We start from the raw sequence: 21,515 nt of genomic DNA on the forward strand, positions 1-21,515 counted from the left end.
GCAGTCGAGGACGGCAGAGAACTAGGCGGTGTGATCAGGAACCCACACCGCCGCCTTCCTGTCTCACATTTTCCTTTCCATCGCTCGTTGCATGACCCTTCACTTCTTTTCAAGCTACTTTGTTAACCTCCAAGTTTCTTTCCCATATGTTAGTACCGGTAAATGTAATGATTGTGCGCTTTCATTTTCAAAAGATACCGGTTAAGCCCCCGAACGGGATTTGGTAAAGCCTGCCGTGTGCGCTCCAAGCCCTTTCTTTTCTTCTATAAATTGTTTCACAATAGGCTAAAGAATTTCCTTATTAGGAAGTTTAGAGTTACTGTTTTTCACGGTTTGCAGTGTTTGCTCTTTAAAATTATAACCTTAAGGTCCTAATGGTGGTGAGTTACATGAGGCAGTTACAATGCGGAACATTGGCGAGAATCTCGCGCAAGGATTCACGCACGCCAGCTACGTTCGCAACAAGCCGTAAAAGAAATGTAAATGTTTCCCAGTTAGAGAAAAGCTAATTTTAACGCATATCGTTTGTTTATAATTGTACATTGATAGCTCGTTAATATGTAGATCTCGCTGAAAGAAGTTTTTCCGTTTTTAGTTGGATAGATGGCGCAGCGTTGCGTGAGCGCAGACCTGAGGACGAATTCACAAACTAAGTAAGACCAGTTTCTAGCTTAGGCATTGGACAGTTTGCATTTGGTGATAGTGCATGGTCACTATCACAATTGGCTGCCGCTTGTTCTTACTAAGTTTTTGAATATGAACTGCGATCTATGAAAAGCTTGCACTTTCTGGGGCTTGTCTTCGAACAATTATCGGCATCTATCTTGCTTGTCTTTCGTTCCTTTAACACTGCGAACTATGCAAGCCCTGTATTCACGAAAACGAGTTACGCTAAGCTTGTCTGTAAGCGAAATTTCAGCCAAATCGTGATGCTGGACATATGATTAGCGAAGCTAGTCGGCCAATGGAAAAGAGCACTTATGAACGAAAAAAAAAATCATTAGCCATTCCACTCTGTGAAGGTGTTTGACCAGCGAAGCTATTTAGCACACGACACGGAGGTGACACATACTTTTGAACAAAGGTACGAACTAATTTATTGTCTTGATGGATGGTCATCGTGATGAAAGGTACGCACACTAATTTATTGTCTTGGTCGGTGGTCATTTCACTCGCAACTGCAACCAAATTCGTTGATAAAGTCAAATCGATGTACGTACGCCGTTGGGTGGTCGGTTAGGCCAGATCGGTATGACATCGCAAGGGATGTGTCTGCAACACGGAACGGGCAAACCGTTCCCTTTTCGGTACCGACACATCCACATTTAAATAATCGACAGCAACAACAGGGGTAGTGTCATCACAGCTGATTCGCGCAAACTGAGTAGCCATAAACCTTACGGGAATATGAGCCATTACATTTTTTGCTTGCTTACGGGGTTATGAGCCATTGCTCACGCGGGTATGAGCCATTGATGATGACAGTTTTCTACATGCTGTTCTGTATGTGGTATGCGTGACTAGAAAGAATTTAAGCCCTGTTGGCTTCACTTCGCTGAGCGCTTGTAGCCTCTGCCTTACGGGGCTATGAGCCATTGCATTTTTGCTTGCTTACGGGAGCATGAGTGCGGGAGTATGAGCCATTGATGACGACAGTTTTTGTTCACGGAGTACAAAAATGCACGGAGCCCTAGCCATATACAACATCGCTGTCAAAAATTCTAATTTCGGCCTCAAGTAGTTTCAAGTCACCTGCAACATGAGTGTGCCATGGAGCACAACATATAGCGTTATTCACTGTAGAATTTAGAGCGCATATACAGTGCTAAGCTAAAGAAAAAAAAATACAAGCATGCACGCAAGGTAGATGGCGATTACTGTTTGGGAACAAGACGTGTCCCCAAATAGCATATTCTTTTCATTATTTTTTTAGCGTGCTTTGTGAATCGCTGTCTGTGTTCATCAACGGTGCGAGCTCAGACTCCTTGCTAACTGGCAAGCTTGAACGCTGCACGCAGTGCGTCAAGGACTCGCGCGTTGACCTACCACGAAGAAAGGCGGGCGCATTGGATCCTGCCCTGGGCACCGTTGTATTGAAGGAAACCGTGTGAATCAGCTTCTCGCCATCCGGCACTGCAATCTCGAACTCGCAGTAGCCGACCCGGTCCACGAGGTACTGAAAAAATTAAATGCGGCATGCGGTTTACGACGCGTCTCTCAAAATTACAGCTCGCAATAGGACAGCAAACGTCTTATTACAGAAGGCACGGCGCCCCATCGAAGACGTCCCGCTCACCGTGAACGCTCTACAACGAAGTATACGCGATGCAGCCACCCATAGGAGGCCAACTTCTTACTTCGTGACCAACGAACGCGCTTCTGTGGACACCGCGTAATTGAGGCAGCGCGAAGCCGCCTTGGTTTGGCCACAGACTTCTTATATACGATAAGCTTTGCGAGAGGTGTATGTCATTTGTTCGCAGCCTCCTTTATTATATCGTTTCAGATCCACACAGCTTGCGGCGAACACTCAGGGGTGACTAGTATTGGGGTGAGCACAGACGCCCGGTCCGTTAAAGAGACGGTCGCTTCCGCACATGCTGGAACAGTCGCAAACACAAACAGTGGTTCCCGACCATGGCCAAAAAAAGAGAGAGAGAAAGAAAAACCACGAGAATCGACACAGGCACTTTGAGCATCACGGAGAAAGAGAGAGGTTAGTTACAGCCGCAGTAAGCAACTGTCAGAATGGGTGTCAGAGTTCAATTACACAAAGCACGTAATTGCCGGATACCGGAGCCCGCCCAGGTAGTTTTCCGCAACCGCTGCGCGCAGCCGTTCCTGTGAGCGAAGACCGGGTGGCCTTCGCACCAATCGAGACGTAAACGCAAGACACACATCTGGAGCCCGTTTAATTTCGGGGGCACCCGTGCCTCTTTCATTGAAGCGGTGCCACCAGGCCTGTCAAACGTATCAGCGGTTACGAGAGCCTATGGGTTATTTACAACAGGAACCGAAATTGGGTGCAGCGCGGCCATGATATTTAGAAAGATTAGCGTGTATTATCGCAACGAAGACCGGGACGCCAAAGCCAACTAAGATTCGTTAGAGCGAACTGAGCTTAGATATCGTAGTGGCGTAGGGCAAAAAGAATTTCTTTTTTTATGCTATGAATTTGAGAGAGTTGGAAACCTAAACCACCTCTTATGGTTCTTCTCCCTCAGCGTATAATATTTGCCATTTCTCCTCACGTTCGTGGACACACCGTGTGGCCACCGAAATCCTGCAGACAGAGATGGTCATTCCCAAACTAGACAATCATGTTTTTTTATCGACGCACTTCCTTTCCACCGAGCTCAGACACCTGCCTTCCATGCGTAATTAACATCCATATAGCACAGCATGGCACCAATGCAGCGTATGTAATAGCGCATCGCTGATGTACACTGAAGAACCAATTGTGCTCGTCGCAGGCACCTCGTCGATGTAGCTCATCAAAGTAGCTACAAACTACATTTCCTATGAGTTCGATGCAGCGTTCTCGAAGGCACAGCAGTGAAACAAGCCAGTAAGATTACAGAGGCCGTTAAATGTGTCTCGGCGTCCCTCGCAAGCGTTTCCGATAAGCGCCTGCTCCAAGCGCCTAGCTGCTCCAAGCGCCTAGCAGCTCCAAGGCCAAACACTACAAGTAATATGTCGTGGTTTCGGCCCCTGCAGCCACTGAACGCTTCCAAATGCAGTATGTGCGCCTACTCATATGTATACATACAGGTTCAAAACGTTGTTGTGTAGCCACGGGAGAACAGCTGCAAGCCGCAGACCACTTGTGGCCGGCGATACAGCCCAGCGAAAGACCTGACGTAATTTATTGCGCCATGTTCAGCGGAGCTGCGCCTCCACACCCGCCCACACCACTTATTTCTCGGCTCCATTCCGGTGGTCGACACCACGCCGCCGTGTTTAGCTGCAGGCCGCACCCTTGCGTCCACTGTTTATGAAGCAGCACCTTGCGGTGCTGCTCGGTAATTGAAGAATGAAATGGTCGAGCTGTAATAGTAACAGGCCAGTGTGTAATTTTAACCGGGAGCTGTTTGTGTTCAGTTATCGCCTCCCTTTGTGCCGAAGAACGCACGAGGGGGCTCGAGTCGCTCGAGTCGTACGCATTTCTTGAACAGGAGACACGTGCAACTGCAGTTTTGTTTGTTCAGAGGCACTTGCAATTGGGCCCTTGTCTCTGACTTGCCACTTCCGGTTTCGTGCTTATTATGGTTCTCTTCAAGGCGGAATTGGGCCTCCGCTCGAAGGCTCGTTTCTTAAGGACTCGTCCGGCTGACGAAAGCAGCGATTCGTGCGTTTCTTATACCTAATTAGCGGGAAATTAGAAGCGATTATGAGCGCTGCACAAGTTAGAAAAGCGGGCAAAACTGTTCGACGCTCTTGAGGTTGTTGGCTAATAAGAAAGTAAAACAACACACGCGTTCTATTACAGAAGATATGCACCGTTTTGAACGTACTGGCTCCGACAATATAAACCTGTCTCTACATCTCACACAGAAAGCTTCTAATTTCGCGTCCAGCTCTCAGAGACGATATAAATGTGAAGTAACATATAGAAACAGCGCCTGGGGTAAGCTGCGGGTCAGCAGAAGACGTCATCGGTCGATCACAATTCACCGCTGTTGGCACTGGTCACTCGAATACCACGAAAGTCATCTCTGACGTTTCGCAGGGCTCAAGACTTGGCACCTCCTCTCCTTTTAAGCTTTATCAACGATCCTTCCTACTGGCATTTCTTCCCCCATCCGACTCTTCACAGATGATTGTGTCCACCGCTGTCGTGTACCTTCTGTTCAAGACCAGATAGCGCCACACAGAGACCTAATGTTAATCAAAAACTGGTGCATTCACTCTTTAATGAAGCCCAACATTAGCAAATGCCAGCTCAAGCATGCAACGCGCAAACAGTCTACGCTCATATACATACTCCTACTCCTTGAATTGAACAACTACAGCCCTAGTTGACTCGTACCGTTACCCAGGCGTCACTACTTACAAATAAGCTCACTTGGTCTGAACACATCGAACAATTAACGGCTGATGCGTCGTCGAAAGTACTTAGGGTTATAAGATGAAACCTTACGCTGTGCCGACTTTCCACCCGAAAACTCGCCGATGAAACATTTATTCGAACAAAGCTTGAATACGCGTCTGCGATGTGGAATCACCCCCAGATATACTTAGCAGCTAACACATTAGAAGATATATACAATTAAATATATAATTTTCCCTATGTTGTCCTTGGTGTCTTTTGTTTGTTGGCTTCTCATGATATATATATATATATATATATATATATATATATATATATATATAAATTACTTGTACTTAGTAATTGAGTTAAAGAAATGATAACTTAATAGCAATGAAAACGGATGAAAAAGACAACTTGTCGCAGGTGGGGAACGATCCCATGTCTTCGCATTACGCGTGCGATGCTCTAACCAATTGAGCTACCGCGGCGCCGTTTCCCCATCCACTTTCTTGGGTGTCTTTTTTTTTTTACTTTTAGAACTAACCTTGGGAGTGTGAGCCAACGCCAGCACTCACAAGCCTTGGCGGCGGATGTGTAACATCCTTCCTGCCGCAGGCGTCATGAGTACGTGACCTTTTTTGGTGAAGGCAACTAACTGGTCAATAAACCCACACACGCTACCTGAAGGCATTAATGCTGCCGGATTGAAGATCCTCGTTATGCAATGAACGAACCCTCGTTCAGTGATGAAACGCACTGAACGGCTTTGTATATATATATATATATATATATATATATATATATATATATATATAATATTCAAAAGCGCGCAGTGTGTTTTATCGCACCTTCGTACAGTCATCAAAAGAACAATACACAAATGAAAGTATCACTTGGGCTCGATACGCTACATCACCGCCGCAAGATCGCCAAACTTTGCCTCTTCCGTAAATTGTACTACAAGTTCAGTCATCTATATGGGAAACTTCTCAACTCTCCTACCCACGCATCGCGTCGCCTTTTAAGTTCTTGTAGTGTGCAGCATTTACGCGGTTCTACAAACAGCTTCTACCAATCATTTTTTTTTCATTATCGATTGAAGAGCGAAACAAGCCAGATCAAGTTATTAACGAACGTAACCTTTTAAAATTCTAGCAGCTGCTGTCAGATCATTTCAAAAATTAACACTGAGTTACTCCACCAATGTTCTGCAGTGTCTGACCAAATGTGCCTTTGTTTTACATGTTAATATAAAGCCAAATTTTGCAATGTTATTGTAAGCCATGTTTGATGGATTCTTCTTGCATCCCACGCTTATATAATATTCTGAAAGGGGCCTTTAAGAGTATAATATATGTTGTTGTTGTTGTTGTTGTTGTTGATGATGATGATGATGATGATGATGAATTGCATGTGAGATACAGCAAGCAGGGTGTATTGATTTTTCGATAAAACAAAAGCACAGGTGCAATACAGCCACGAACAGGGTACGGCGAACGAGTGGACTGGACACACCTTCTTAAATCTAAAAGCAAATTCTTCTTCAGGTGCACGCGTCACAGTGAAATACAATATTGCCACGCGTACAATGTTTTCTTTGTTTTCTTTTTTTGTCGTTGATCATTACTTTATCGAATTTTAATTGTTACTAAATTATCTCTCAGCAAAGGACGCTCTTATACCGTATAATAAAAATTTCTTGAACGTCGCCGATTCTATCCATGGCGAACGCGACGGGTAGGACAGCGCCAAGATATAGGTGTTAAAAGCTAGCATACTGCGACTGTGCGAACTGGTGTAAATGATGTACGTTCGCTAAGACCTTCGCACGCTGGCTCACCATATTTGCGTAGTAGGCCGTGAGGTTCCGGCTGTCTCCAGGATAAATGTCTCCCATGTCGCCTCCAATCAGCAACATGGACTGCAGCCAAGAGTCGCCGAAAAAGCAACACGCCGGCAGTTAGTCCCCACAAGTTGAGTCACTCGATGTGCTGCAGCCACTATCGCTAAGCGGAGTTATGCGTCACTAGTTGGCGGGCACTCTTTTATAAGCACACGGGTACAGCCAGTAAGTAATACGCATCGCATAATCACAGGCCTGATTGGGTTAACGCGACACCAGCACCACCTAGCATGGTTGTGACACAGGTGATGCTCTTGATCCAGGCTGCGCTACGTCACCATCATATTAATTCAGGACAGTTAGTTAGTGAAGTTATCCACCTCATAATTACGGAAGAAACGTGACACTGCATGCGTGAAAGTATTACACGAGAAGCTTTATTACCCACGGTGCACCTATACCTCCCCGCCAACACACAGACGCACACGCACGAGCGCACTACTAAATCCCATGCTGACGAAACATGGTTTAGCTCGGAATACTTCCAGCAACGGTTATTCGACTATATCGACCCTCTTCGCGAGGCAGTTTGTTCTGGAGAAACGAGATGGCGCTTTCGGCGGTGGGCCGCAAGTCGCCTCAGCGACAGCGCACGAAAACGAAACCGTTATCGCTTCCACCTTGCTTCTGTGCGATCAGCTGTCGGAAATGCAACTGAGTTTTCGCTAGCGCACTATGCTCCCATCAAGCCGGATTTAATCATGCAGGTTGATTGTGCGTAGTAGTGGGCTGCAAAAATAGTGACTGGCATATGAAGGAATGGAATGAATCTGTGTAGCCAAGTTCGCGGACCGTTGCTGCAACTGTCCGTACGTGTTACCGGCACTTCGAGCTGTATATGGCTTTCTTTGAGGATATAGAAATTTGCTCATGCGCCAACGTTGTATCGCTAACCTTCAAAGAAAGTGCTTCATCCCCGGAACGTCGACAAGAGTGAGTACCGCTCGTTAAACAATTACAAAGGGAGTAGTGCCGCTTCCTGTCGTATACGTTTCGCGCACAGTATTTACACACATCTACCCCAACGGGCACGAAATATTATACGCCCACGCTATCGTCAGCGTGTCAATAAGTGAATCGGCGCACACTTGAATATATGCGCACCATATACGCACAATAAATGACGGACTACACCGATAGCGCACGCTTGGTCAACGCTGAATGTTGTGTCACGGTGCACAAGAGTAAGCGAGTTACTAGCGATAATACATCTTTGCTAAAAGGTACTACAAGATACAATTTATCGGAACTGAGCACACCCACGAGTGATTAGGCAGAAATAATCAGATAGTGACCACACCAAGGAAATTTACTGGGTCACATATGTGACAGGTCGCTGCTTCAGAATATTTCCCAAATAAAGAAAGATGAGCAAAATACACTAATCCTGATTCATTTCATGAGCGGAAAGTTTTGAAAGCTTGCAATACATATTTAGCCTCGCTTTTAAAACGAGCACCCTATACGCTGCTCGAGCCGTTTGGACAAAGCTTAATCAGCTTCCAAAGCGCTTTTGCTTGTTCTCTGAAGCTGTGGCCAAAGCTTCGTGTCGTCCACCCAGTCATCGTCTATGATATTTCCCGAAACAGAGACTTGCTAAGCCGCAACGGCGTCATACACACTAATTGTAAACGCGGGGGCAACGGAGGCAGTTGAGGCAAGCAATGGACGCGTCACCACGTGATCAAACGTGGCAGCGCTCACGGGATCGCCGCGAAAAGGGTCAATAGATTCGCTATCCTCTCTCCTCCTTAATTTATGCCACTGCCTCTATAACAAGCCCCCACACCACCGTGACCAATGCTACGGATATCACTGCAGTTGCCCTATTGCATGCGTCGAGGCGGTGAATAAACTCGTTGACGTGCCCTATACAATACCATCTAGATGGCTTACGCTTTTCACACCAGACACCGCCTCTGTCGTGGTAATTTTAGCAGACCAATAGGCTATGCATTTTAAGAGTACCTTTGTCTATGCCGTAATAGGTTTTTCTTTCGTGAAAGTCAAGATTTATCGCCAAGATATATGTCAGTTAATAGGTGCACACATAACAGTAATGCCACAAGGATGAATGAACTCAGACGATTAAGAAAATTTAACCAGTAAAGCCGTTGCAAGCGACCTAAAATGTACATCTGGCTATTTCCGCGCTAAGAATTGTGTTACTCTCACAATTTTCTTGGGGTTCTACAGGCAGCCTCGATACCAGCGCATCGCGGAAAGCTGCAGCAGCACGCATGCATGACAATGCGACAAAGCGTTCAGAAGCAAGGCCCATAACCGCAACCACATAATGGTTGTTTTGCTTACGTCACAGTCGATGTCGCCGGGTGCCACTTGCTGGCAACACGAGCGGCTCACGAGTGACAGGGAGAGTGGATCGTGTCCTAGGTTGCTCACCGTCACGTCTGCGCACGCGCGCCGAGACGCAGTGAGAAATGTAGCTGCAGCTCGACACGGGTATTCTAAAGCAAGCAATAACAAAAGCTCGTCACGCGTTTCTTGGTTACGAAATGTCACTGATTCCATGTTGTTGCTATCGCGCCCTTCATTGGCTCGAGCACCTACGCACGGCCGTCATCCCATGGATATGCCATAGTATATCAAGAGAAAAGGTTACTTGTAGTAATCACTTCAGAACACCTATACGTGGCCGCGTTTATATGAACGCGATAACAGCGTAACAGCCCAAGCAGCTTCAATTCTAACATTGCGTTAATGCACACGAATCCATGCGCATGCGCAAGCAAAGCACATATATCTTCAATCCTCCAATATACTATACTTAATTCATGAGGGAGTAAGTTGGTTTTAGCTTACATGTGGAGACTGCTAGTGCATCATCATCAAAGTCGAGAAAAGATTACATGCAGCGTTTGGCGGGCAAGGCCTGGAATTCGGAAGACACGTTTTAATGGGGCGGTGACGGTTATCGCGTTCGATTTTGGCTGCTGCGCACTTTGCAATGGCAATGTCGGCCCACCGGCAAGTCCGGAATTACGACACAGCTTCTCGCTTTCAAGCTTTTTTATGCGATTAGCATTCTTTTCAAACTTTGGACACTTTCAATCAGCCAATACGTCCGTCCTCTGACGCTGTCATGATGCCGTCGTGCTCATTTCTTCAGCTGAAGCGCATAGGCTATAACGGAGCCATCTACGCAATGGTAGGTATTCAGGTATACATATATGGTCACATCTTCGAGGAAGGATGGCTCATATTCTTAATTGCCCGAGTAAAATAAAACGCATAAGCATTACTTCTTTAATTAATTTCAGCGTGAAGTAAACAATCATAACCGAAACTCAGAGGCACGGGATCGAAGCTGCACCAACTAGCACAACTGGAACTTCTATTCAAGCATATAGTCTGCGTTCATGCCCACGGTTATGCACTTTTCAAGACGACTCCTTCTTTTCCGAAATTTTATTTATATATGTCTCTCTCGAGCTCTCTTTGTTGTCGCTTGTTGACGAGTAAAACGAAAACAAACGGTGACGAAAATAAAGGGTGATGGACCGAATAACAAAGTTGGAATAAAATTTTTGTGAAAACAGTTAACTGCTTATTCTACACATTAAGCAATGCGCGAAACGCCAGGGTAGCACGCAGTTGCGGATGCTGAGCCAAGAATGGCAGTGCGATATCAGCTGGATCCTAAAGCAACCAGCGGCGACATGCGGCGATCAGATATAGCGGTTTCCGTCAAAACCCAGTTCGATAGAATCTTACAAGAATCTTCCCATCCTGCAACTATAGTCCTGTACTTCTTTCCACCTTCCACAACCTAAGCAGCCTGTCAATCAATCAATCAATCAATCAATCAATCAATCAGTCAGTCAGTCAGTCAGTCAGTCAGTCAGTCAGTCAGTCAGTCAGTCAGTCAGTCAGTCAGTCAATCAATCAATCAATCAATCAATCAATCAATCAATTTTTATTTGCCAGGAGAATAATAGGAGGGACACCTGGGTAAAAAGCTATCGCAGCAGCTTCACGAATGCCCAGGGTCAATTACATGGTAGTGGCATTCACGAAACACATATTTTCTGCCGGAAACATCAAGAAAATAAATGAACACAGGAAACCATATCTCTAACAGCAAAAATAAATGCTCCTTGAAAAATAACTACACCAATAAAATAACACATTTTGAAAGAAAGAAACAGGGCTTTATATATAATGATTTTCGAAAGGTCGAAAATACATTGCAACGTCAGGAACATACATATCGGAATTTAGTGCTAACAGAATAAAAAGTTCTATAGTACGTTGCAAGGTGTTTGAATTATTCTAAATGATTTTAAGGTATCTAAATTCAAATAATTTTACAATATAATTCATTGCCATTATGAAGAAAGTGTTGCGTAAATCTATTTTATTTAGATTAACTGTGTATTTATATTTGTTAAGTACTGCTGTTATATTATGTGTTAAAGAGGCACTAAAGTGAAATACGAATCGAGGTGAATACAGGACATGATTAGAGACACTAAAGGGAAATCGAGAAATTGAGGTAAATGCAGGACATGATTAGAGACTCCCCCGGGACATTCAAGCACTTGCCCGATGACGAAAGCACTTCTCAGTTAAATTCTGTCACCAGTACTCAACTACTCGTTGCAAAAAAAAAAAAAAAAAACCTCGTATTGTACTATAAGATGAAATAAAATGCTACTTGTCCGTTGACAACGACGCAGGCGGTCGAAAGGTTTCGTTCTAGCTCGATCTGCGCCGCCCAGGCTTTCGCGTTTCAGTACTTTCCTGATCGCGCAGTGCTGGGTTAGTTTTGCTGGCTCGCGAAACTTGCACAAACTGCAAGTAACAGAGAATTCAACTTCCATGTGATGTCGCGGGATGCCCGGACTAAAGTGAACTCCCGAACAGTCTACGGCACTTGACCAAAAAGAAGCCGCAGCGGTGAATCCGCCGCTCTGGCTTGGCTCGGTGCCGCCGTCTGTCGGGCGCCGCTTTACTCACCGACGGCAGCAAAGGGCGGTGATGGCGTATGCAGCGTCACCACTCCCCCCGGTTGGGTGGCGGGAGATTTGCATTTCAAAAAAAGGCATTCGGACCCTTAAGATACAATTTTCTCGTGAACTCAGTCTTTTCATGGCACGAAACAAGCGTTGCGATGTTTCTGGAATGGTATTTAAGCAGTCCACGTCGACTTAGTATTTGCCTTTAGTGTCCCTTTAAGGACTGCAGCTTGTATACTTAAGCTGTTTCGAAACCCCGGTACTTTCCGTACCTTGGAGTTTTGCGTACATCTTGTATCAGTGTGGGGCTCTACAGTAGTAAGTGACGAACAAAAATTTGCAACGTATTCCGACACAAATTAAATAGTTTTTAATAGACTATGCTCATAAAATTTGCCTACGGGATTTAGGCATGATTTAAGAAATATATTATTTGTTGGTGAATGTCGCTAAATGTAGTGATCTCTACCATCTCTACTATCTGCTACCGATCTCCACTATCTGGTAGGGACACGTAAGGTAGTTGATAATGATGACTATGAAAAATGAGAAGGAAAAGGAAGAAAAAGAAGCTGAATGTGATGGTGATGGTGATGGTTGTGGTGCGTCGTAGCGGCAGTGGGAGCATATTTTGATGGGGGCACAGGCAAAGGAGGCGATAGCACGGGCCACTAAGGTCATTCTTTTTGCTTCTCCGTATGCATCCTAATCTTTAAGCACTTATTTTTTACACTAAGCTTCATTACTTGCAGAAAATAAGTTCGCTTAATTGCGTGTTTTTTCTTTGCTTCGCGCCAACGTACTTCCAGCCGTCTCAGCTTCCGCCGAAAATGCAATTTTCGCTATTGCGCTTACGAGCTAGAGTCACTGGCGGTTTGGTGGTGCCATCTACTGGAAACAACTACAACGGACAAGCTACTACTATCTCGGAGTCAATGCTACCACACGGAGCAGAGGTTCCTAGCGGGATACTTGAAACTGCAAAACAAAACCGAGGGCTGTGTGACAACAGACTACACGCGAAAGAATTATTGATCTACAGGGTCACTTCGGGTATGTTCGAACCTGATCGTGTGGCCGACTTTGTTATTTCAAATCTAAATCTTTCCCTTTGGCGCAGGTGCCACTAATCCTTGAAAGTGATTGTCCTTAAACATGTTTCGTTAAACATTGTTTTTTTTTGTATACGTTCTTCTTCCTTTAAACAATGTCTAACCAACCCGTCTAACAACAGCTTCTGCTAGAGTCTAAAAAGGTCAGAAGAGAGAATTTTGAACTCCCAAGGTATTACAAAACACAACGGCGCCGGCCAGCAACGCAGAGCGGGTACCATGCCGAGATGCGACTTAATTATGAATTCGGCAGATACGATGGCACGCTTGCACGCTTGCAGAATGCATTCTTGTAGCTGAGGTGCTTACAGAATACAAGGGCGACGTCTCCTTTGTGTAGGTCCATGATTCCGTGTCCCTAAAAGTGCAGCAAAAGGTAACTTTTGTTAACGGTTATGTTTTTCACTGTGGAGATTCATTCATTCATTCATTCATTCATTCATTCATTCATTCATTAATTCATTCATTCATTCATTCATTTATTCGTTCGTTCGTTCGTTCGTTCATTCATTCATTCATTCATTCATTCATTCATTCATTCATTCATTCATTCATTCATTCATTTTCAGCATAACCCGAACATCTATCAAAAAGAATAAATTGGAAGTTAAAAATCAAATTAAATATACCAGGCACTTCAATGATCTCAATCTTTAGCTCTGTAGGCGCGCAGCGTTTCACATGCTTATCATCACTCTGCGGAGGCCATAAGCTGCAACGCCTGTAAATTGCGAAACCGGTAAAAAAAAAAAAAGAAACAGTTTCCTGTAAAGCTGGTAGCTAGAAATCATACGGCAATTTATCGATTCTTCCAGAAAGTGAAACAATGGGGGCGTACCTATAACGTTCACCATTCACTAGTCACGGCAGCAATCCCCAAACGCCCGATTTTTTTTCCCCCGATCATCTGCGTCAACGAAAGCGCCCTTTTTCTTGCTCCAATGGCGCGACGCATTGCCGCTGCTATTGCCACCCCTTCGTACTTGTGTACCAAGGGGTGGCAGTACCAAGGTGGCAGTGTACCAGTACATAAGTTCAAACAGCAAATTCCTCAAACAGAAAAGACATGAATAGAGTCAATTTTTTTTCTTCTAGCGTGATCACGTCAAATTGTAATGAGCGTTTGTTGCGCAGCCTCGCTTTCTAGACGTGATGGAATTTTCAACGTCAACATGGGCACCTGAATCACGCCACTTCAAGCTATGACGAAAGTGGAAACGTACAATCCCATTCAAATCCAATCTAATTCGCTCGCGTTTCACTTTGTGCCGGTTCACGCAGAGTACAGATTTGTTTTAAGTGAACACGCCTTCGAACTCACCGGCTGCACAATCCGTAAATTGCAATACGCGCTGTAAAATGCTTAGCTAAAAATTGACTAAAATGACTAAAATTGTTCTATCTCCAACAGGCGTTTTTTAAAAATAATTTTGTATAATCTAAAAAGAAAAAGAGAAAACAAAAACAAGAACATGCGTTATATGTCGCGTGTTGGCTTTTCTTTCTTTCTGTCCTTTCTTGCTGTCTTTCTTTCAACTGTAATGATTAGTTATTGACCTATCGAGGGACCGACAACGATAAGTCATGAATCACAGAGCCTCAAGATCTCACATATCTCTTGAGTTTCGTTGTCAGAGCGTTTATCGCAAGACTTATCGCAAAAGGAAGATTTGACACGGCCTGACTTTCTGAAAACCAGCTAGCAAATTTGGAATGCTGAGGCTCTTCGCATTCATCACCAGCCATGGGCAAGCGTCAAGAATGCAAGGTAGGTTTCACTACTGCAGAGTGCCTTTTACAATACTTCTTTTCGTTGAGCTTGCCACCACAGCCAGTGCGCATGTCGGTGCAGCGAAAATGTGCTCCCTTAAATATCGATGTTTAGTTGCATAATAGAATTAACGCAGGAATAGTCAATCGGTCAGTCAGTTGGTTGGTTGGTTAGTTAGTTTGCCAGCTGATTATTTCGTTCGTTTGTTAGCAAAATAATTTATTAGGTAGTAAGTTAACTTTTCAATTAATTAGTTGATTAATTCTTGTGGGAGTTATTAAATAACTGTTTGGTTAATTAGTCAGCTAGTTTTCGGGTAACCCAATATCTCCCGATTTTCGCACCCCGGAAAATTTAATCCAAATAGGGTTAAACCCGATTTCTCCGCAAATTTGCCCTTTCGTAAAATATAATAATAGATGGAGGAGTTACGAAACTAAAAAACGCTGCCCCCCTCCTTATTCTTTTTTTTCTTTTGAACAAGTGGTCCCAAATATACAATTAACACTATTACTATACGAATACGGTGCATGCCTCGTTTTCGCTTAACACTCAAGCGAAAGCCGGCATATATAACAATAGTGTGTATTCAGCGCCTGTCAGCATTGAGTAAACGAAAGCTTGCTTTTTTTTTTAGTAACCGCGTTTACATGAATACGATAATGGTGCACTGAATAGCATTCGCTGCGCGTCGCACACATGTAAACCGCGGTAATGTGCTACGAAGCTAATTACCGCAGCGCTAACATTGCTCTTCATTCCGAACGGTAGCTGTGACGACGTTCAAAGAAGCGTGGCTGGTTTTTGGTATTCCTATAATTTTGTTGCAAGAGCGTATATTTGGAAATAGTAAAACAGGACGACAACAGACATGCTCGACAGGTTTAAGAAGTACAGAGAAATTCTCCCAATGACAATTATGATGTACATCAAAAAGGGCTTGTAGGACAAGAAAGAAAAGGCATTTTACACCTCCTGCGAAGCATGATCCAGTGCATTGCTTTTTGTACTTTCTTTTCCTTTGTTAGAAGAGTGCAGAGGACAATGTAAGGAAGGTGTCTCCAAACAGGTCTCTATTTATTGTTTTTGTTAATGTGATTTCTTTTCATTGTATAACTATGCCTCACAACGAGTATCTGTAAGATCAAAAGGATGGATAGTTGGGCGAGTTGGTACGGTAACATATTCTTGATGTATAGCGCGAAAGGACACAAACGAGGACTGGAAGCAGACAAGACGAGCGCTCGTCCTGTCTTCTTCTAGCTTTTGTATATGTCCTTTGGCGCTATAAACTAAGAATTCGTAAGATCATTTCATCCCATTATTTGCGAGCTGCTCGCCTTGCCATTACATGTTTCTGCTCCTGAAAAGGATTTCGCTTGTTTAAATAGGACGTTTGTGTCCAAAAGTAGACTATCACTTGTGATAATCGCTTGTAAATATTAGAAAAAATGTCGAATTTTAAGCTGCTAGACGACACCCCCCCTCCTCCGCCCCCCCCCCCCCCCCCCCCATCCTTCCAATTTCTCCTCGGTTTTCCTGTCACGCAACAAAACATCAGATTTCTCTCTGGTTTTCCTCTTTAAAGGTAACACCCTATTTTTACCCTCAGAAGTTTAAAAAATTATAAAACCCGAAAATGAAGTACCCTATCTGTAATATGCAGACTCCGTACATATTCGCGTTTATATGCGCACTTATTGAATAGGAAGAAAACTGCGTGAACGTTTGAACTACATAAAGGTTGTCCCCCGCAACTTGTGCCAAAATTTAAAATCATGTGAGCGCCGCGTAGCTGGACAGAATCAAGGTAACTTTTGTTGCCGTCGCTTGAAGCAAGTCAGGCTATATTTTTTTATTTCGCTCGATTACATAATCAGTCATTGTTAAATAATTATTTTCTGAAGTAATATAGTTAGAACAAAATTATCAATCAGAAAAGTAAAGGCCATCACGAAAAATTCCCGATCCACCTTTGTATCTTCTTTCCATCTTTGTATATATATATATATATATATATATATACTTCCTCTAATGCACCTACCTTGTTAGAAAACACGCACCCCTGGGACGAAAAATTCATGCTGGGGCGTGTGAATCAAAGATAACCTATACAGTGCTAACCGTCAACCGTTGTGTGGTTGTTATTGGTGGCGGCTGTAATAGAATACTTTCGCTCGTGCTAAAGCGTACGCGCACAACCCCTGGCTTCTAAAACGCATCGGCCGCTGTGCTGTCGCCCTCCTTTTGATTTCACAGTCAGTACAACGCGGTTTCCTGCGATTTATTTAGTGGCTATGACGTTGCGATGGTAATTAAGCAGGAGGTCGCGGGATCGAATCCCGGCCATGGCGGCCGCGTTTCGATGGGTGCGAAATGCAAGGACGCCCGTGTACCGTGCATTAGGTGCACGTTAAAGAATCCTCCACTGCGGCGTGCCTCATTAATCATGTCATAGTCTTGGCACGTAAAACCCCAGAATTAAAAAAAAAAAAACAAGAAAATTCGCCCGCAAGATTGGGTTCGATATATCCACCGTTTTTTGTTTTTTTTTTCTCTTTTCAGTACAGAGCAAGTTTTTACTCTAAAATAAAGCGTATTTGCGAGGACTTAGTTACGTGATGTTTACGGCTGGTCGACGCTGTCGGCTAGCAGTGAAAACTACAGATCAAGTTAAGATCATGTTGGCGTTTTTTCTGTCAAGTTAAACACATTTCAAACGTGCTCAACACGTTGCCAAAGTCTATCTTATTGCTTGTTGTGCTAACATCCCTGCATTCTTTTACTCCACACCGACGTATCCTAGGTCGCAAGTGGAACATACATCTGCGGGAGTTCAGGTATGGGTATTAAAAACCAGAATTTGCCCCCTGTTCGCTCGTTGGGCTAAGCGAAGTCGGCCGGTCACTTTAGCTATAGAATTAACATTACTTTATCAACACGTCGTTGCGGGTCCGAATTGCAGCTGGGGCGGCCCAACTCCAGTTGGGGCGGAACGCAAAAATGCTTGCGCACTGAGCTTTGGGGCTCACATTAAAGTATCCGAGGTAGTCCAATATAAATTCGGAGGTATCTCCCTATGGCCTCTCCCATAACCATATTGTGTATTTGTGACATGAAACCCCGTATTTTTTGTAGGACTATAGGGAATTTAAAATAAAGCGACAATCCAAGTAAAGTAAGTGAACTTGATAAAAATGAGTATCTGTTTGCACGCAACTAAGAAGCAGCCGCACCTGACAGTAGCTTCAGTGCACTACGCGTACGTGAAAAAGTATTAAACAGCCATTTGAGAGCAAGCGTGCGAAGAGCACATCATTTTGTTAACGAAGTCACCTGCATTTAAGCTATAAATCTACAGAGAACACGTCACTTCTAGGCTGTATACGAGCGCGATGCGAAAACGTAGTTAGAAGGTGTTAGACGTGTGCTGAAGGACGGGGAGCGATCACGTGTCAGGAAATTGTGGTCTAAAAGCGCACGTCTAAATGTGCAAGCGAGTGCTTCTCCGTGTACCTTTAAAGCATGCGGTGAAGCCGCATATGAAGGAAATCACTTACACTGTACGGCCACGCAGGTAAGCGGCTACCACTGGCGGGTTGGATTTTGTTAACGAAGCGCTGCAGTTGAACTTGGATTCCCTAGCGTACACTAATGTCACGTATTTTGATCCTACGTAAAGCAAGCTTCCCCGCATAGACTTAACACGCGCGGAAAAGCCAGATGTAAAGGAAGACACGGGGAATTCTGCCACAAGGATTCTAGGCTAGAGCTGCAGCATTGGACTTGTCAATGACGTAATACCGAAGACCTATACCGGAGAAAGAAAAAAAAATGCACTGGTAGCGACATATTGTGACACGGCAACCATAATGCGCCAGGAATGTTCTTGCTTGGCGTGCCTTTCCTTTCCTCACTGATTAAGACTTCAACTTTATGGCACTGACGATACGTTTACACCAGCAGATAAATCAAACATATTCGCTTATGCGCAGCGCCCAAGAAATGTAGGACATTTCATCGCCCATTATTTCCAGCGTGCTTTGTCTTGCATTGTTGCCCTCTCAAGGTTATACCAAAGGGTGATTGGAGTTGGCTCTTCACTGCCTATGCATTTGACGCTCTAAATTCAATCCAATAGAACAAACTGGGCTTTTACAATGCATTTCACCTCATGCGCGGGGCGTTCCGCTTGCCTGAAGACGAGCGGCGATGTCGCGGTACGCTAAAAGCGTGGTCTTTGAGATTATGGCGCGCCGCGCTGTTGCAACGGCTGGATGCCGCAGTACCGGAGGGAACGCAAGATCGATGGACATGAAAAGCATTCTCTTGCGACGTTGCACAGCGCTTAATAGAGATAGAAAACTTACGTATCATCTCCTGACCTGCTTTACTACACATCGAGAAAGCCCTGGCACAACGAGAGCATTTCCTCCTTTTTTATTTTTCTCTTCATCGTATGCTACGCCCCATTTCGATAAAAAAGAAACAGCACAGCAACAGTATCGATGAAAGACGAGACAATACAAGCGCTGTCCTCTTGCTGGGCTGTTTTTCTCGAAATGTTGCTCATCCAACTAGCCCAACTTCGCGCGCTTGTAGGCTACGCCCGATTGACTTCCATTACGGGGTGCAATGTAGACACCCAAAAGAGTTCATGCGTACTTTTGTTGATCGCAGTGTTATAAAATGTCCTCCTCAAAGCTGTTGTCGTCTACGTTTTCCGGTATTTCTATATACATCTACGCTGTACTGAAACCATTTGGTACATACGTTGTATAGGACCGCGCTTTTTTGCCGACAGTCTTCAGACGTAGCCTTGCTTTAGTAGCCACGGTTGCAGCTATTGTCCTGAGAAACTATATGAGGAAACTAATACAACTGGCAAGAAGACTAAATTATGGCTCGCCGCAGACAATATGACCAACAAAATTTTTTTCTTTCTTATTCTGAAGTAGTTCGCTTGCACATCTTTCGTCCTGCTTTGCTCACCTTAATTCCTAGCGGTAGCTGGCCGACATCTCTCTTGGTTTGAGCACATGTGGTGCATGTGGCGAGCAGAAGCAGGATTCCAGGCAACAGAAGCATTTCGTTCCGGGAGAAGGTATCGACACTTGCAAATATTTGGAGAAGGCTCAATGAGGAGACAGTTCCACGCCAAATAGAACAGCAGAACAGCACTAATAAACTTTCATTACCGATGCACTCCAACAATTAAACACTGTACTTACTGCACGAGCAGTATTCAACTGGCACGCACTCTCCTCAAGCTTGTCTAATCAGACGTGGTACCGTCGCACGTGTACACGTGTAGGCTGGACCAGTAGTGCCTCCAGCTGGACCTAGGACAACCCCAGATAACTGAATATTAAATCTCACTACAAAATATTCATTGCGGGAGAGCGGACAAAGTCGACTGACTTAAAGCTCCGTTGGCCCAGGTGTTTATAGAAGTGCGGTTGTTAAACCATGGGCGTTTCATCCTGAGTGTAGACGCAAAAGAGGTGCCCACCTAGGGTGGCACTTCTCGGAGGGCACAACGCACGTGATGCCACACCTTACCCCGATTCAACAACGCTCTTCAAACCAGCAGGCCACAGAGAACAGTTCAATTTTGCAACGTTGGATTCCACTTTGTATATTTACTGAATTTCCCCAATCATCTTTTCTTTTCGTCATTTTCTTTTCTTCTTTTTTTTTTTTTGGGGGGGGGGGGGGTCCAAAAGATATAAATAAACCGATACGCGGAAACCTGTATAGTGTACTTACTGGGACATAAAAGGAAAAAAGAAATATCGGTGTTATTTTAAGTCACAGATCAACTGACATTAGAGAGGAGAACTGCAAGTTTACCACTGAGACTATAGTGCGATACTCATACTTCTTTTTTTGTAAGCCCTAGTGTAAGCTATTCTTCGCACACCTGTCAGTTCACGTGAACAGTGCTTCACACGAAGTCCAACATTCGCATAAAACGAAACAGGTTGCAAGCGAGAAATGATGATGACAATGACGGCCTCATAGCTCATAACCACACTGGGGGATTGGACAAGAATTGCGTGCTGACTGAAACAATGACCTAATCTTTTGAAGTGTTACATACTCGATTTAAAAGAAGAGAGAAAAAAACATACAGAAACAAAGAAATCACGAAAGAACAATAAAACGTTATTCGTTTAATTGATTGCATGTAACCGGAACGGCAACAAACACATCTCTGTGGCTGACCTCTTCAACTGACGCACCGAAAGATGATAATATTTCTGATGATTACATTAACCCTAATTTAGCAAGCGGAATTTGTAGATGTCTTTTTCTTAAAAATTTCTATCGCCGACATAACAAAAATTAGGGATCTAGTGATTCTGTTTCTTGGCAGTATGGACACAGAGGCGATAGCGTCAGACCATTCTTGTGTAAATATAGGCTTAATGGGGGGACACGGCCGCGTAATCTCGTGATCACTACTTCTGATTGTCTTGATGGACACCACTAGAGTTTCCACGGAAATATTAGCTGCTGAAATTTTGTCCATGTTATCATTGATTCATTGACATCTCTATGAATGGAACATTTTCTAGATCTAATTGCCGTTATATGCGCCACTACTAGAAGAACCGGCATTATAGGTCCACTCAGGGATACTCGCGCTAATAAGTCTGCAATTTCATGAGAATGTAATCCACGGTGGCCAGGTACCCATAATAGTTTTAGAGAA

The 21,515-nt window shown here is 44.2% G+C and overlaps 1 protein-coding gene across 1 annotated transcript in view; it reads right to left on the reverse strand.

Annotated features, from left to right (window-relative positions):
- Positions 1-20,489, reverse strand: part of LOC126523038 (uncharacterized) — a 31,718-nt gene extending 11,229 nt beyond the window's left edge. Inside the window, exons 1-6 of the mRNA XM_055066276.2 lie at positions 20,029-20,489; positions 19,790-19,910; positions 13,336-13,384; positions 9,249-9,346; positions 6,873-6,953; positions 2,047-2,176 (exon numbers count right to left, since the gene is read on the reverse strand). Of these exons, the coding sequence (XP_054922251.1) occupies positions 2,047-2,176; positions 6,873-6,953; positions 9,249-9,346; positions 13,336-13,384; positions 19,790-19,885 (454 nt within the window). The 5' untranslated portion in view covers positions 19,886-19,910; positions 20,029-20,489. The remainder of the gene's footprint in view (positions 1-2,046; positions 2,177-6,872; positions 6,954-9,248; positions 9,347-13,335; positions 13,385-19,789; positions 19,911-20,028) is intronic.
- Positions 20,490-21,515: the final 1,026 nt, after the last annotated feature.

The sequence above is a fragment of the Dermacentor andersoni genome, chromosome 6 (assembly GCF_023375885.2).
Source record: "Dermacentor andersoni chromosome 6, qqDerAnde1_hic_scaffold, whole genome shotgun sequence".
Taxonomy (NCBI): domain Eukaryota; kingdom Metazoa; phylum Arthropoda; class Arachnida; order Ixodida; family Ixodidae; genus Dermacentor; species Dermacentor andersoni.